The sequence below is a fragment of the Malus sylvestris genome, chromosome 5, assembly GCF_916048215.2.
Source record: "Malus sylvestris chromosome 5, drMalSylv7.2, whole genome shotgun sequence".
Taxonomy (NCBI): domain Eukaryota; kingdom Viridiplantae; phylum Streptophyta; class Magnoliopsida; order Rosales; family Rosaceae; genus Malus; species Malus sylvestris.
The window spans coordinates 36,789,774-36,803,812 of record NC_062264.1 but is presented as its reverse complement, the minus strand read 5'-3'; the positions used below and the strand labels follow the sequence as shown (position 1 = coordinate 36,803,812).

Genomic DNA, 14,039 nt, shown 5'->3' with positions numbered 1-14,039 from the left:
TTTTTAGCCTACTTTTTATGATTCTTACAAATTTAAACTAAAAAAATCATGCAAAAGCTCTGAAGTCCAGGGACGCAGATTCCAATTAACTGCACCTGCTGTATTTGATGCATTTTGGTCTACTCTATAAATTCAGGACCTTCATTTTGGAAAGGGATCTCACCAAATCCACCTAGTACGGGATTTGGATTGTTGAAATTTGATCTAACGGCTATAAACAGAGGATTTCTTTCAAAGTTATAATAATTGTAGCCGTTTGATCAAATTCCAACGACCCGGATCGCGGACTAGATGGATTTGGTGGAAAGGATAAGGAGATAATCCCCTTCCCTTTATTTTTTTCCTCCATGAATGTGCAGTCCAAGCCTCAAACGACTTTGCGTTTTCTCCTAAGAAATTCAGGTTCCCTGCCAATTTCAGCATGTGAGTAAGTTTCAAAATCTCTTCTTGCTCAATATTTTCAATTTTACTAATTTTTATTTTGGTGATAATTTGAGTTTGATTTAGTTGGTATCTCATATTTTTTCAAGCTGCATTTTCTCTGATTTTTTATATGTATTTTTTTCCCTCAGAATTAATTTAAAGGAAACTAATGAAAATTGCAAGGACAAAATAAAGGGTAAAGTGAATAGTACATGATTAACTTTTTAGTGTAAAAATGTGATTTTTTGTTAAAATGAACAATACCGGAGCTTTTCGTTAAAGTTTTCTTAATTTAATAGGGTTAACCTTTGAGTGGATTCTTTTGTTTATGTGTTCAATATTGGATGCTTTGCTGAAAAATTAGAAGAGAAATGAAATGGAAAGGCTAAAACTTTTTATTTTTAGTTTTGGTGATTGGGGATGATTAGAAAGGCTAAAACTTTTGATGATGCAGATAAAAATCTTATATGTATTTGGGCATCTGGTCAAGCTGAATTCTGAATTAGAAGTTGGATTTGTTGCAGATTCATCCTTTAATGCTTGTGCGTGCAGTGTGCACTAGTAAACCAAAAAGTATATGTTGGGGGAAGGGCATTTCTTTATCATCAAGATACAGCAGTAACAACCAAGCCTTATCCCACTAAGTGGGCATTTCATTATCATCAAGATGCTAAGTAAAAAAATCTAGGGTAAATTATCCGTTTGATTATTGCGTTAATTTATGGGAACGATCGAGTGTGCCTTTTTGGCCTAGCTTTTGTTTCAACAACTGACGCAGTATCTGATGCTATTAACTATGCAATTCAGAAATCATTTGGTCCTGATGTATAGATTTGTTACATCTATCATTTGTTGATGTCAGGCGAAGGGCTTACTCGCTTTGATCTTTCATAATTATTTAATTAGTGATGCTGATCTGCATCTGTATTTGATTCCATTCCATGTTTGTGAGGTTTTTATGTTATTAGAAACTAAGAAGCACTGCCTTTTACATTTTTGTTTTGTTTTTGTAGACTATAAGAAGCAATGTATAAGTAGGAAATGTAGATATAGCTGATGCAGCTCATCTTTTTCCATTCCAGTTTTGTACATCGAGCTACTTGACTTAAAGAACATTCATATTAGTTTTACTTGTACAAGGAAGATAGTTAGCATAACAGGAATGATATATAGATGGGGTGGTATTCACGGGGTGTCTGTCATTTGTTTGAGTCGTTTTCATCCCTATATAGAATTCCGAGTCTGATGACAGCAATGCTATAAGATAAGCCCTACAGGATTATGAATCTGAATCTGAATCTGATGCTATTTTGACAGAACTCATCATCCGTAATTGGAACGTTCCCATCATAACCTAATAAATCTACTATGAAAATGCAGTGATAACTGGAACTCCTTGAAGAGGTTGGTTGACTCCAGCAATATTTGGTGCTTTGATCCCATCGTATACTGAAAGTTCCTGCATTTTCTGGTTCAGTTTTGGGGTTTCACTACAAAACAGTTTTACAATGTCCTTGTTGGCAAAGTTGCGGTGCATTACAGTGGATGTTACTGGTACATTGCTAGCTTACAAGGGGGAACTTCGTGAATACTATTGCATGGCAGCCAAAGCTGTTCGGCCGGAATGCCCTGGCTACAAAAGCGTGCATGAGGGCTTCAAATATGCACATAAAGACATGGCCACCAAGTATCCATGTTTCAGGCATGCTGCGAAAATGTCCAACATCATGTGGTGGAAAACTTGTGTTAGAGACTCCTTTATAAGGGTAAGATATTTGACATGGCTTGTCAATCTTTTGGTACAGTCCGATGTGATAATTAGCTTCTCGACAACCGTTGTATGTGATGCCAGGGTTTTGTGGTGCCTCTGAATAACTCACAGAACTTGCTAATCTAGAAAAATGAAAACATCAACCCCCTAATGAATTTAGACGATAAATAGCATCAGCTAGGACTTTATATTTTCTCGAATAATTTCCTTGTTCATTTATTCTGAAATGGACATCTATTTTTTTTATGATAGGCTGGATATCAGTACGATGAGGAGACATTTGAGAACTGACGTATGTACGCATCCTTTTGGTTCCTCTGCTCCTTATTCTATCTTTCCTGACTCCCAACCCTTTCTAAGATGGGTCCATGAACAAGGATTTAAATCTCTGTTTCAGCAGCATTACTTGAGACTTCAGTATGCACATCCCTTAGGATTGGTTTGCTTTCATTTCTTTCTCTTCCTGATGGTATCATACCAATTGTTTATTCAGGGAACTGATTGGGATTTTGGAGTGTTCTCTGGTATAGAAGGTGTGGAGAAACCAAACCCGAGAATTTATGAGCTTGTGCTTGAAAGGGCTGGAAATCTGTCACTGGACGAGGTTCTGCACATAGGGGACAGCACGCGCAAAGACTATGTCCCAGCAACAGCATTGGGATGCTTGAATTGTTATTGGATAGGTTCAAGACATCTGATGCCGATGAGTGGCTTTTTCCCGACTTAGAAGCTGCAAAAGAATGGCTTACTACAGAGAAGTCAGCCAGCTGAGCTGCAGAGGGGCTTTTTCGCCGGTGATGCTATTAACTTGTAATCTCTTACCCGTAATCAATGAAATTTCGTTAACTAGTACTCGGCCGGGGGTCTGTTTGTGAAATTTGTTTCTGTGCCATATGAATCGAGACTGTAGCACCTGTAGCAAAATTACAAAGGAAGAGAGATGCTTTTGGTTTCAATCATTTTTGCTTCCTTTGCAAGCAAGTAGCAAATAATTGAAGATCTTTGTGAGATTCAGATAGTGGTGGTTAATCCGGAAATCAGTCACGTTAATAAAGCAAGCCTACAACTTTGCAATCCAACTGTCTGTGATGATTGCAGGAAAAGATGAGAGCTGTGAACCTGCAAGATTTTGGCCACCCAAAGTGAGAACTTTACCTAATTTTCTATGACACAAAATACATACTAGATGAACACTTGACTCTAATTGACCCTTTGTGCCCCCCTTCAAACTTTTTATTGTCCCCTTTGTTTTTTATATTCATTATCCTTAAAAACCACTAAGAATGTTTTTCATGTTGGAAAAGTGAACATAGCAGTTGGTCAAAACAATATACTTGCAACTTTGTACTCAAGTTTAAATTTATATCAAGTTAGTTGATCAGAGTATTGTTTCGACCCCTCACACCCAAATTTGAATCTCTTCCTGCAAATTAAAATAGTTTTAAGTATTGTCTTGCTAGAAAATTAGAATATTGTATGTATAAACTAATGATTTGTTATTAGTTTTTTTATTTATAATTTCTTTTTTGGGTCAGAAGTTGTTTCAGTTTTTAACTACATTAAGAATGGTCATTGTCACTGGGTCGAATGGGACCAAAGGGGCCAGCTACCAAGACGACCCCATCGTTGTGAGGATAGACAAAGCTCACTTGGGTTCCTTTCAGCCTTCAACCCCTTTGCTTCTTGTCCCTGTTATTGCACTTCTTCTGCCTCCCCCACTCGTCAACTTTTTATTATTCTATTGATGTCCCAGCTCTACAGGCCTCCCTCTCTCTCTCTCTCTCTCTCTCTCTCTCTCTTCTCTCTCTCCTGAGAGGTGCTGAGAGTTTTTTGGACCCTACTTCCAAAGCCAATGCACCACCACACCTACAACTAGGGACAAGAAGAACAACCATTTTTTGGGGTTAAAAAGCAGCCATTTTTGTTCTCTGGAAAAAAAAAAGCATCCATTTTGAAGGATGAGAAGAAGAACCCATCTGCATTTTTCAAATGCTTTTCACATTCCCATCCACTTTTTCGGCCATCAATGCTTCAGAGATCTGAATGGGACTCTCCAAGCTCCTGGGTTTTCAGTAAATTTTCAATCTTTTTCCCACCTTTCATTTTTTCTGCACATTTTTTTGTTTAATGAGGGTTCAATCTTCTTGTTGTAACATTGCAAAACATGGTTTTTGTTTATTGGGTTGTGAGGAATGCAAGCCTTGGACTCCTCAAAGATCTCTAAATCATCAGTTCATTGGTGTTGTTATTGTTGTATTCCTGCTTCTGGGTTTTGTTCTGTTGAATGTTAGCAATGAAATTAGGTTACCAACATAACGATTTCGATTCGTCTTTGGAGCAAAGTTTGAGTGGAAGTTTCAGAAAGTTCACATCTGGTTTGCTGCAAAATGATATGGGACTGCTGTCTCCGGGCCATAGCTCGAATGGTAGTTTTCGGAGGTCTAACTCCGTTATTTCCACACAGTCCGCCGCTTCAAGTAAGTATGCCTCTTCTTCCAGAAGAGTGTCCAATGGGCTAAAGGACTATGCAAGGAAACTTGCTGACCTCGAGTTGTTCACACATTGTATTGAGGATTGGGTTTCGGAGAATACGTGTGAGGATTCAGACACTGGTTTCAGTCCCCCATTCATGATTGATGAATTGCGCAAGCTTGATGTGGCGTTGGAGGGTGTTCTGTTTCAGCAACTCGTCCGGATGCCATGCTCACCTAATGTTTCCGGTGATCCAAATGAAGATGAGTATCTTGCGTTGGAAGACTTCCTTCAGGCTGTAGTGAGTGGTTTATGGCATGCATTTTGGCATAAAAGAGGTGAGCTGCCGCTATTTGTATCTTGTCCGCGTTCTCTTGGATCCAAGTTTTATAGTGTAGAGAAGGCAATATCAAGGGGAGGGCTTAGAAAGCTCTGCGGTTTATCTTTGATATCGAAAATTGGGGGTGATCAGAAAGTCCAATGGGATCAGATCATGGAGTTTGCCCTGTTTAAAGCTGATATATTGTCTGGAAATGAGATGAAATTATCAGCTCCCGTTATTTGTGAAGCCCTCTTTTATGGTTTTCATATACTTGTTTCTAGGTGTTTGAGCAAGGTTAAAGCTACAAAGAGCAGTTCTGTTTTCCTTTTGGTTCTGGATTCTAATTATGGAGGGGTGGTTAAACTTGGCGGTGATCTTAGTAAACTCGATTTAAGCTCAAGTAATCCGTACAAGTCTGCAGTTGAATGGATCAAAAATCATGCTGAAGTTTGTGTTTCTCCAGTGGACCGGATATGGAACAAATTCGGGAATGCAAATTGGGGGGACCTAGGAACTCTGCAGGTACTTTTGGCAACTTACAATGCTATTGTACAATGGAATGGACTGCCTAGGAAGTCAGTAGCTTCATTAGTCTCAGATCATAGCCTTCGCCTTCAGAAGCGTAGAATGGAGTTCTGCCTCAGTCAGAATGGGAATGTTCTGGTTCCCTTCCAACAATCTAGCCACCAGCAAGAAGATATTGTTGAAGTTGACCAAACTAATGGTCGAGCTGTCAAACACAATGCTTCGCGCTTAAGGCTTAATCAGGGCGAAGTTTTGCTACTGGAAGATCAACAGCAGGGGCAGAAAACTTTCCAAGTACAAGAGTCTCTGGTGGGAGGGAACCATTACCTCTATAGTGCGGTTTGTGTAGATTGTCCGGCGCAGCTGTTGACTTTATACATTGGCGCGCATCCGACCAGACTTGAACCTTGTTGGGAGGACATGAGTCTTTGGTACCAAGTCCAGAGGCAAACAAAAGTGCTAAACATCTTCAAGCATCAGGGAATTACAAGCAAGTATTTGCCGGAAATGATTGCCTCAGGGCGGATTTTGCATTCTGGTCCCTGCAAGAAGCAGACCCCCGGGGGTCGATGTGATCATCCGTTGTGTGGGACTCCAATACTAGTGACATCTCCAGTTGGTGAACCTGTTTCATACGTTGTTTCTCAAGATGGCCCCCTTTCCCCTGAGGAGGCAATTCGCTGCTGCAGAGACTGCCTAGCTGCTCTAAGAAGTGCAGCAATGCCAAATGTGCAACATGGTGATATTTGTCCGGAAAACATAATTCGGGTTGTTGACGAACAAGGCTCAAGAAACAGCAGTTTCTATGTTCCAATATCATGGGGCCGCGCAGTTTTGGAAGACCGGGACAGTCCAGCCATAAACCTACAATTCTCTTCATCACATGCACTTCAGCATGGGAAACTTTGTCCATCATCAGACGCGGAAAGCCTTGTTTACCTCATGTTGTTCGTATGCGGTGGAGCAATGCAGCAGCAGGACTCCATCGAATCTGCGTTGCAATGGAGGGAGACGAGCTGGGCAAAGCGCTCAATCCAGCAGCAGCTAGGTGAGGTTTCACCTCTCCTCAAGGCATTTGCTGACTATGTGGACAGCCTTTGTGGAACACCATATCCTGTGGACTATGACATATGGTTGAACAGATTGAGCAGGGCCGTGGATGGCGTGGGTGAGAGGGGTAAAATGATCGAAGAAGTGGCGGTTGCGTTGAGGTTGAAGGATGTTGCTGAGTCCTCGGGGACATCTGCAGGGTCCTAGTTTTTTTGGGGGGTTTGGTTTTGTAATTACATTTGGTGAGAGGAGATTCAACTGCATTTTGTTGTTGGGGCTCTGCGGGAATTCTGAGATCTTTACAGATTGGTGTCGTGCATGGCATTGTGATTGGGATGGATTGAGTGCAAATGTATCTGAATTGTTTTTTGTTCATAACTTCTTGTTCTGGATCCTCTTCTGTTTCTCTGCTTTTTCGTTTATGGTTGAGATTTCTAGTATGCTTCCGCTGGAACAAGGGTAATAAAGTAATTGCGCATAAAAAAGAAGTAGGAAATAAATAACTGAGGTGCCATTGGACAAGGTTCATTTAGCATAACACTTCTTAATATCTACCAAAAAAATGCAACAATTGTTTTTGGTGAACAAAAGTTTAGGGGGAGGGGAGATGACCCCATTTCAGAACCAGGTCAGGTCATATCACAAGTCTTTTTGAAGGCTTACAGAGGGGTTCATGCCCCTTTATTAGTTTTTACAGCTCGCCCATCAACATTGGTCTGCTGACAACAAGACTCGAATCTTAGTGGGGTGACACACAAGGCAGGGACCTTACCACCTAAACCAACCCGTGTTGGCTAAAAAACAACGATTTTGTTAGTAAAAAAATGGGGAACTTTTTGAATTTGCAACATAAACTTTACCTGATTTATAATTTGTCACTTGAATTGTCAATTTTTTATTTACGAATAATATTCTATGCTAACTTATTCAAAGACGAGAATTTGAATTTAAAAAAAAATTAACTATCAGGTTAATCAACCACTTGCATCACTTAAATTACCAACTAATTACAAATTTTCGATACAAATAACCTTTAAAAGACTAATATGTTCTTGGAAATAAGTCATGCATGTTATACATGTTTTATTTTTTTTACTCGAAATTTAATTGAGTTTACCATATGTGACAAATTACAACTAATTATTTATTAATGTGACACCTCTACAATTTTTCTCAAATAGCAATTTGAGAAAGTTTTGTTTTCCTCTTTTTCCCCGTTACAAGTAAAATTGAAATGAAATGACCTTTTTAGCCTTAGCGAACTCAAAACCTGCATGCTGGCATCCAGTATCCAATCGATCCACCAAAACCCTAAACCCTTGATGCTCGTTAGTCGTTCCCGAATTCAAATCTGTATTTCCTTCAACTGCTTTGGAAATTTTAAAAGTCGAAAACTTTATCGGACTTGTGTTGCTGGGTCCGAAGGTGAAAGACCACCTCTTGGCTTGCACTCCACCTGTTTGATGAAATTCCCCTTCAGTCTTTCTTCTCAATTTTTCTGTGTGCATTGCTAGTGTGACTATGGAGAATCACGACGAAGCGCAGCTCCAGAGTTTTCTCAAAACTCTCCCCCCTGTTGAGTTCTGCTGTGTCTATGGCTCATCTCTTCACCCCAGCCATCCTTCCACTGCCACGGTTTTTTTTACTTTGCTTCTGCAATTCTTTTTTACTATTTTACCGGTTGTTTTTTTACTTGACTGTGTAAATATTGAAGCTTTACTTTGCATTTGTGAATTTTGGGGTGGCAGTCAACTATGGTGGATTGCATTCTTGGTGTATCAGATCCCCAGCAATGGCATTCTGAGGTGAGCTTTTAGACTACAACTCATTATTTGCATCTTTTTGATGTATCGATAACTTCTCGCGGCTTTTACTTCTTTTGTGCATTATACAAGTAGAATTTGAAATTGAACAACGATCATTACGCCTCATGGATGGTGCTCCTTGGTGGAGCAAGGCTGGTCAGCTCTCTCTCTCTCTCTCTCTCTCTCTCTCTCTCTCTCTCTCTCTCTCTCTCTCCCTCTCTCTTCCATATTCATTTGTAGTTTCATTGATTCTGACACATTATATTCTTGCATGCTAGATTACTGGCGTTGCAGATGAAATCGGTGTAGGAGTGCACTTCAATCCTTTTGTTAGTTGGAATGACAAGGTATTGATCACTCAGCCGCTTGTATGTTCAAGTATAGACTGTTAGGCATATGAGCTTTCTTGCCATGTTTTAAACTGATATTGTTCTAGTACTTTGGTATACATTCCACAATCTTTTGCATCTTAGTATCTTTTCGTGATTCATCACAAACTAACACTATGTAATTTTTACAGACGTATAAGTATGGGGTTGTTGGCATGCACAACTTGGTTCAGGATGTGCTAACTTGGGAGAGGTTCTATTTGAGCGGCCGATTACAAAAGCCAGTATGTCTTTCTCATTGATTCTCACTTTTTTTGTTGTGTGGGTTTGTATTTGTGGGACATTAATCTTCAGCTCCATAATTGTCCGCTTATTTGGTTTTAGTTAACTCCTGCTTAGTTACATTTTTCTCAACTGTCTTCTAGTAGCACTGTTTGCTACATGAGGAAAATCTAAGTACCAGAACTTCTAGTTGTATTGGGAGTTTTCAATGTTTTTTTTTTTCAACAGGTTCAGGTACTTTTGGATAATTCGGATATCACAAATGTAAACTCGGTTAATTTGAGGGCTGCAATGTCTGCTGCGCTCCTTCTTTTGCCATCCAATTTCACTGAGGTCTTATTCTTAGTCACTGCTCAATCAGTTTAGAATGTCTGAAGTTCTATTACATACTTCATTTAATGCAGGAAGATCTGTATGCCAAAATATGTAGCCTCTCGTATATGGGTGACGTGCGTATGCTTTTTGCAGAGGACAGAAATAAGGTAAAGCTCAATCTCAGGTTACACAAATCCACAAACTTGCATTCAGTTGGTGGGTCTTCTAATTATGTAGCCAAACTTAAGCTATTTCTTTAATTTAGATGATCTACTGCAGGTGAAGAAAATAGTACAAGGGCAATTTGAATTGTTCCAGTCGATGTATAAGCCATTTATAGAAGAGTATGAGACCAAAGAGTTTTTGAGACGCTCGTTATCTGGGAATCCTCAACCAATTATATCTCAGGTATATTATAACCCTCAGGTTGTCAATGTGGGATTGATGAGTTGATCCAACATTATCTCTCCAACTTTTATTGCCTAATGGATAGCATACAAAATGTTTTTGACAAAAATACGTGTACTTTTTTCATTTGTATACAACACGTTTTTGCTTTCATCTTTGTTAATTATATTGCTAGCTCCTGCTTTTGGAAGTCGAAACATTTGTAGTTTGTTTAACCTTTTTTGCAACTTTGATCTCCGTGAAACCCTTTTATCCACAATCACTCTTATTGTCAAAGTGTTTATTTATAGTTTCTTAGACGTTAAAAGTATTTAAATGGTTGATTTCATGGATCTTTGGTTGCATGTTTTTGAATTTATTAAGCTAAATATCAACTTAAAGACTTAAGTATATGGCTAATTCTTCTGAAAGTTATTTAATTTAGTCTACAGTTCACTTTTTGTTGTGTTCGAAGATTAATATACGTTATTGCCTGATAAAACAGGATTGTGGTTTATCAGCCGCCCGATCTCTCGTTTCTTCTCTGCCCCCGATGATCAGAAGCCAAATGGGGATGAAGCTAGGAGAGAAGAAAGCACTGTGCGGCTCTGGTATGAACCTTAACTCATCTGCATTACGCTTCTCAAGGTATTTGAAGTATTTATCTAATCTCATATGTAATGATCATAACCGTTCCCGAAGTTTTTTAGGAAAACCTCGCTTGTTAGAAAAGGAAAGGAAAATTCATCCCAAACTTCCAGATTTGTGTGGCACAAAGATAGTGTTTGACTTAGCTAGGATGGCAGTTTAACAGCGTACTTGTAACTCCCGATTGGAGTCAATCATTACACATGTCACTTACTTCAAATGCAGGTCGAGCTGTTCACGATATTGTGATTGGATCCAAAGACGAGGCTGCTAAATGCATGCAGAGTATTTTGAGGCGAAAGGTCATGGTTTCAAGTGCAAGACAGGCAGTAGCTGGTCTCATAGCTGTTGGTGGCATTAATGGCATGAGATATCTTGGTGCTAAAATGAGCAAGGCATGGAAATCCTGGAGATCATAACTCTTTTTTATTTATTCATGCCGTTTTTGGTGCGAGACTTTTTCAGGAAGAAACTTTTAGTATGGGATGGACGTTAAAAGCGTGGTTTTGCAGTCCGATTCAACAAGAGGTGAGGTGCTTGAAACATAACATAAACAAGAACTTTCTTTGTACCAAGGAAGAGTAAATTATCGCTACCAGCGGCCTACGACATCATGTAATAAGAAACCGAGGGAGAAAGCAAGCCTTGAATGGAAATGTAAACTTCATCTTGCGTTAACTACAGAAGAATTACAGTTTTGAACATGTAATTCGCACGATAGAGCTCGAGTATTAAGGTTTTCTTTACTGCCATTTTCTGAGAAAGTTCGGAGAATAGAATGACTTTTTTATTACTGTGTTAGTTTTCAGCATTTTGTTCAAGATGTTACCTTTGATTCCGATTCGGTGCTGTCGAATCTAAGACTTTTTTTACGAATGCAGTCAGTTAGATGACATGAAGTTCTACCAACTCGTTTAATTTTGAACTAGCAAATTCGACTTAGCTGGCTTGTTGGTATCATGCGACAGTGTGACAGTCACTAGAAAACTTCCCGATGCCAATTCTGTATAAGTTAAAAGGGTCCGGCAGCATCTTCATAATTTTGTGGTAGATGACAATACAACCGATCAAGGCAGTGGAATCTTCAGTTTAAATGACAATATGCAAACATTATTCAACACAAAATGCAGTTTTCCGAACAAAACGCGTATCAATTATGACAAGTCATCACAACAACACAATCCCACAAAACCAGCCCCACCTGCATCATTTCGGTCACTTTCAATCAACAGTTATGCAAGAGACTGGTAACCCAATTGGTTACGAGCGTTTATCACTACACACGAGATCATAGGTTCAATTTAGCCGTCCCCTCATTCTCGTTTGTACATAAAAAGAAAAAAAAAGGTAAACGTCACGAGTTATGCATATCAATAATTGAAGAAACAATCCAAGAAGTAGGAGACAAGATTAAAACTCTTGGGACTGGATCCCATATATTCTAGCATTTCTCACTAATCTTAAAATTGTTAAGGAAGGATACAAGGACAGCACTCTAAAATATCACAGTGCCTTGAGTGTTAAGGAAAAATACGAGGAAAAATAATGGGTTCCATGGAAGTGCGGGGTGAAGACGTCCAGCAAAGAAGTTACTGGAGATGCAGCAAACAAGATTTCCTACCAGAAGAATCCTTTCAGAATTGGAGTACATACCGAACGGCCCTGTCACAAACAGGCCACAGGTTCAAGAACCGTCTCCTCAGCAGATCAAATGATAACGATGAGATTGGGGAACTTCGGAAACAAAGTGAGAATGACATGAAGCGCTGCCTTACTTGGTGGGATCTCATGTGGTTTGGGTTTGGTTCGGTCATTGGTGCAGGCATCTTTGTGCTTACTGGCCTAGAAACTCAGAGACATGCTGGACCAGCTATTGTCTTGTCCTATGTTGCTTCCGGTCTCTCCGCAATGCTCTCTGTCTTCTGCTACACAGAATTTTCAATAGAAATCCCTGTGGCTGGTGGAGCTTTTGCTTACCTGCGGATAGAATTGGGGGACTTTGTTGCATTCATAACAGCAGGAAACATACTTCTTGAAAGCATTGTTGGAAGTGCAGGACTTGCTAGAGCATGGACTTCTTACTTCACAGCGCTCTTGAATCATCCTTCCAACTCGCTACGCATCCACACAAATCTGGCGGAGGGGTTCAATCTGCTGGACCCGATAGCTGTCACTGTTCTGGCAATAGCGGAAACAATAGCAATGATCAGCACAAGGAAGACCTCTTACTTAAACTGGATAGCATCTGCAGTCAATAATGTTATAATTTTGTTTGTGATAATTGCAGCTTTTGTCCACGCCAAGCCGTCAAATTTGAAGCCCTTTTTTCCTTTTGGGGCCAAAGGAGTCTTTCAGGCAGCTGCAATTGTTTACTTTGCTTATGGAGGATTTGACAATATTGCCACCATGGCTGAAGAAACGAAAAATCCATCAAGAGACATACCTCTAGGATTGCTTGGATCAATGACAATCATCACTGTCGTATATTGTTTAATGGCACTTTCACTACCTATGATGCAGAAATACACAGATATAGACCCAAATGCAGCGTATTCTGTAGCATTTCAAAGTGTGGGCATGACATGGGCCAAGTACCTGGTAGCTGTTGGTGCCCTCAAGGGAATGACCACTGTTCTTCTGGTCGGGACACTTGGACAGGCACGATATATCACTCATATTGCACGAGCCCACATGATTCCACCATGGTTTGCTCTTGTTCATCCGAAGACAGGAACCCCCATAAACGCTACAGTTTTGATTGCCATTTCAAGTAGCTGCATCGCTTTCTTTTCGAGCTTGGAAGTTTTGACAGGCCTGTTATCAGTGAGCACGCTCTTTATCTTCATGATGATGGCAGTCGCACTTCTGGTGAGGAGGTACTATGTGAAAGATATCACCCCAAAACACCACCTCTTAAATCTTGTCATCTTCTTGCTGATCATTATTGCTTCCTCAATGGGGACTGCAGCTTACTGGGGGCTGAATCCCAATGGTTGGGTTGGCTATGTCGTGACAGTTCCTCTTTGGTTCTTTGGGACTTTGGTGATGGCAGTGTTTTTACCTCAACAACGGTCACCAAAACTTTGGGGGGTTCCGCTGGTACCTTGGTTGCCATCCCTGTCAATTGCAACAAACATCTTTCTTATGGGATCTTTGGGTCCTGAAGCTTTCGAAAGATTTGGAATCTGCACTGTAGTCATGCTTATTTACTACGTCTTCTTTGGTCTGCATGCAACTTACGATGTGGCTCATAAGCAAGACATGACAGAAGAATCCCTGAAAGTCAATGGCAGCAATATCAGAGAAAAGGCAGAGCCTTGAAATCACAGTACTCTCTAAATATTTGTATGAACAAATGTCAAAATAATGCTGGAAATAGAATGCAAGCTCAACATGTTAAAAATATGAATAAATGCATTAATCTGGGTACAAAAATTGGAACATAGAAGGCTGGGTTCATGCCATCCTTGCCAAATTCAGGTTTCTACCAACAGAAATTTCAATTTTCTTAGAAGTTGAAAGGTCCGTCACGCTCGCGGTCAAAGTTTAAATTCAAGACCCGTTATTGAATGCGACAGAAATACAATTTTTCCTGGTTTATTTAGAGACGGCAGTTCTTCATTATTTTGTGGAATCATCAGACTAAATGACAATACTGCAAACATTATTCGACCCAAATTGCAGTTTCAGAAGCAACCGCATTTCAAAAT

At 39.8% G+C, this 14,039-nt stretch overlaps 3 protein-coding genes and 1 pseudogene across 4 annotated transcripts; all 4 read left to right on the top strand.

Moving 5' to 3' along the window:
- Positions 1-8: 8 nt before the first annotated feature.
- Positions 9-3,046, top strand: LOC126623788 (uncharacterized; annotated as a pseudogene).
- Positions 3,047-3,803: 757 nt separating this feature from the next.
- On the top strand, positions 3,804-6,941 carry LOC126620940 (uncharacterized). Its single transcript, XM_050289272.1, has one exon. It carries the CDS (start codon positions 4,479-4,481, stop codon positions 6,768-6,770), a length of 2,292 nt encoding a protein of 763 aa, XP_050145229.1. The 5' UTR covers positions 3,804-4,478; the 3' UTR covers positions 6,771-6,941.
- Positions 6,942-7,753: 812 nt separating this feature from the next.
- On the top strand, positions 7,754-11,122 carry LOC126621858 (uncharacterized). Of its 2 annotated transcripts, XM_050290468.1 has the most exons (11): positions 7,754-7,988; positions 8,078-8,198; positions 8,312-8,368; positions 8,462-8,524; positions 8,647-8,715; positions 8,889-8,981; positions 9,208-9,312; positions 9,384-9,461; positions 9,574-9,702; positions 10,187-10,292; positions 10,555-11,122. In XM_050290468.1, the coding sequence occupies exons 2-11, from the start codon at positions 8,085-8,087 to the stop codon at positions 10,746-10,748; spliced, it is 1,008 nt and encodes a 335-aa protein (XP_050146425.1). In that variant the 5' UTR covers positions 7,754-7,988; positions 8,078-8,084; the 3' UTR covers positions 10,749-11,122. The 2 variants fall into 2 exon arrangements, with proteins under 2 accessions (XP_050146425.1, XP_050146424.1); XM_050290467.1 differs by having other exon boundaries at positions 7,755-8,198.
- Positions 11,123-11,805: 683 nt separating this feature from the next.
- On the top strand, positions 11,806-13,742 carry LOC126621856 (cationic amino acid transporter 5-like). Its single transcript, XM_050290465.1, has one exon. The coding sequence runs from the start codon at positions 11,875-11,877 to the stop codon at positions 13,648-13,650; it is 1,776 nt and encodes a 591-aa protein (XP_050146422.1). The 5' UTR covers positions 11,806-11,874; the 3' UTR covers positions 13,651-13,742.
- Positions 13,743-14,039: the final 297 nt, after the last annotated feature.

Bases quoted from the DNA above. Each gene is read 5' to 3' on its own strand.
- LOC126621858 (XM_050290468.1), top strand. From the start codon at position 8,085: ATGGAGAATCACGACGAAGCGCAGCTCCAGAGTTTTCTCAAAACTCTC. The intron at 8,525-8,646 runs GTCAGCTCTCTC...CTTGCATGCTAG, and splicing joins TCCTTGGTGGAGCAAGGCTG to ATTACTGGCGTTGCAGATGA. The intron at 9,703-10,186 runs GTATATTATAAC...CTGATAAAACAG, and splicing joins CTCAACCAATTATATCTCAG to GATTGTGGTTTATCAGCCGC.
- LOC126621856 (XM_050290465.1), top strand. From the start codon at position 11,875: ATGGGTTCCATGGAAGTGCGGGGTGAAGACGTCCAGCAAAGAAGTTAC.
- LOC126620940 (XM_050289272.1), top strand. From the start codon at position 4,479: ATGTTAGCAATGAAATTAGGTTACCAACATAACGATTTCGATTCGTCT.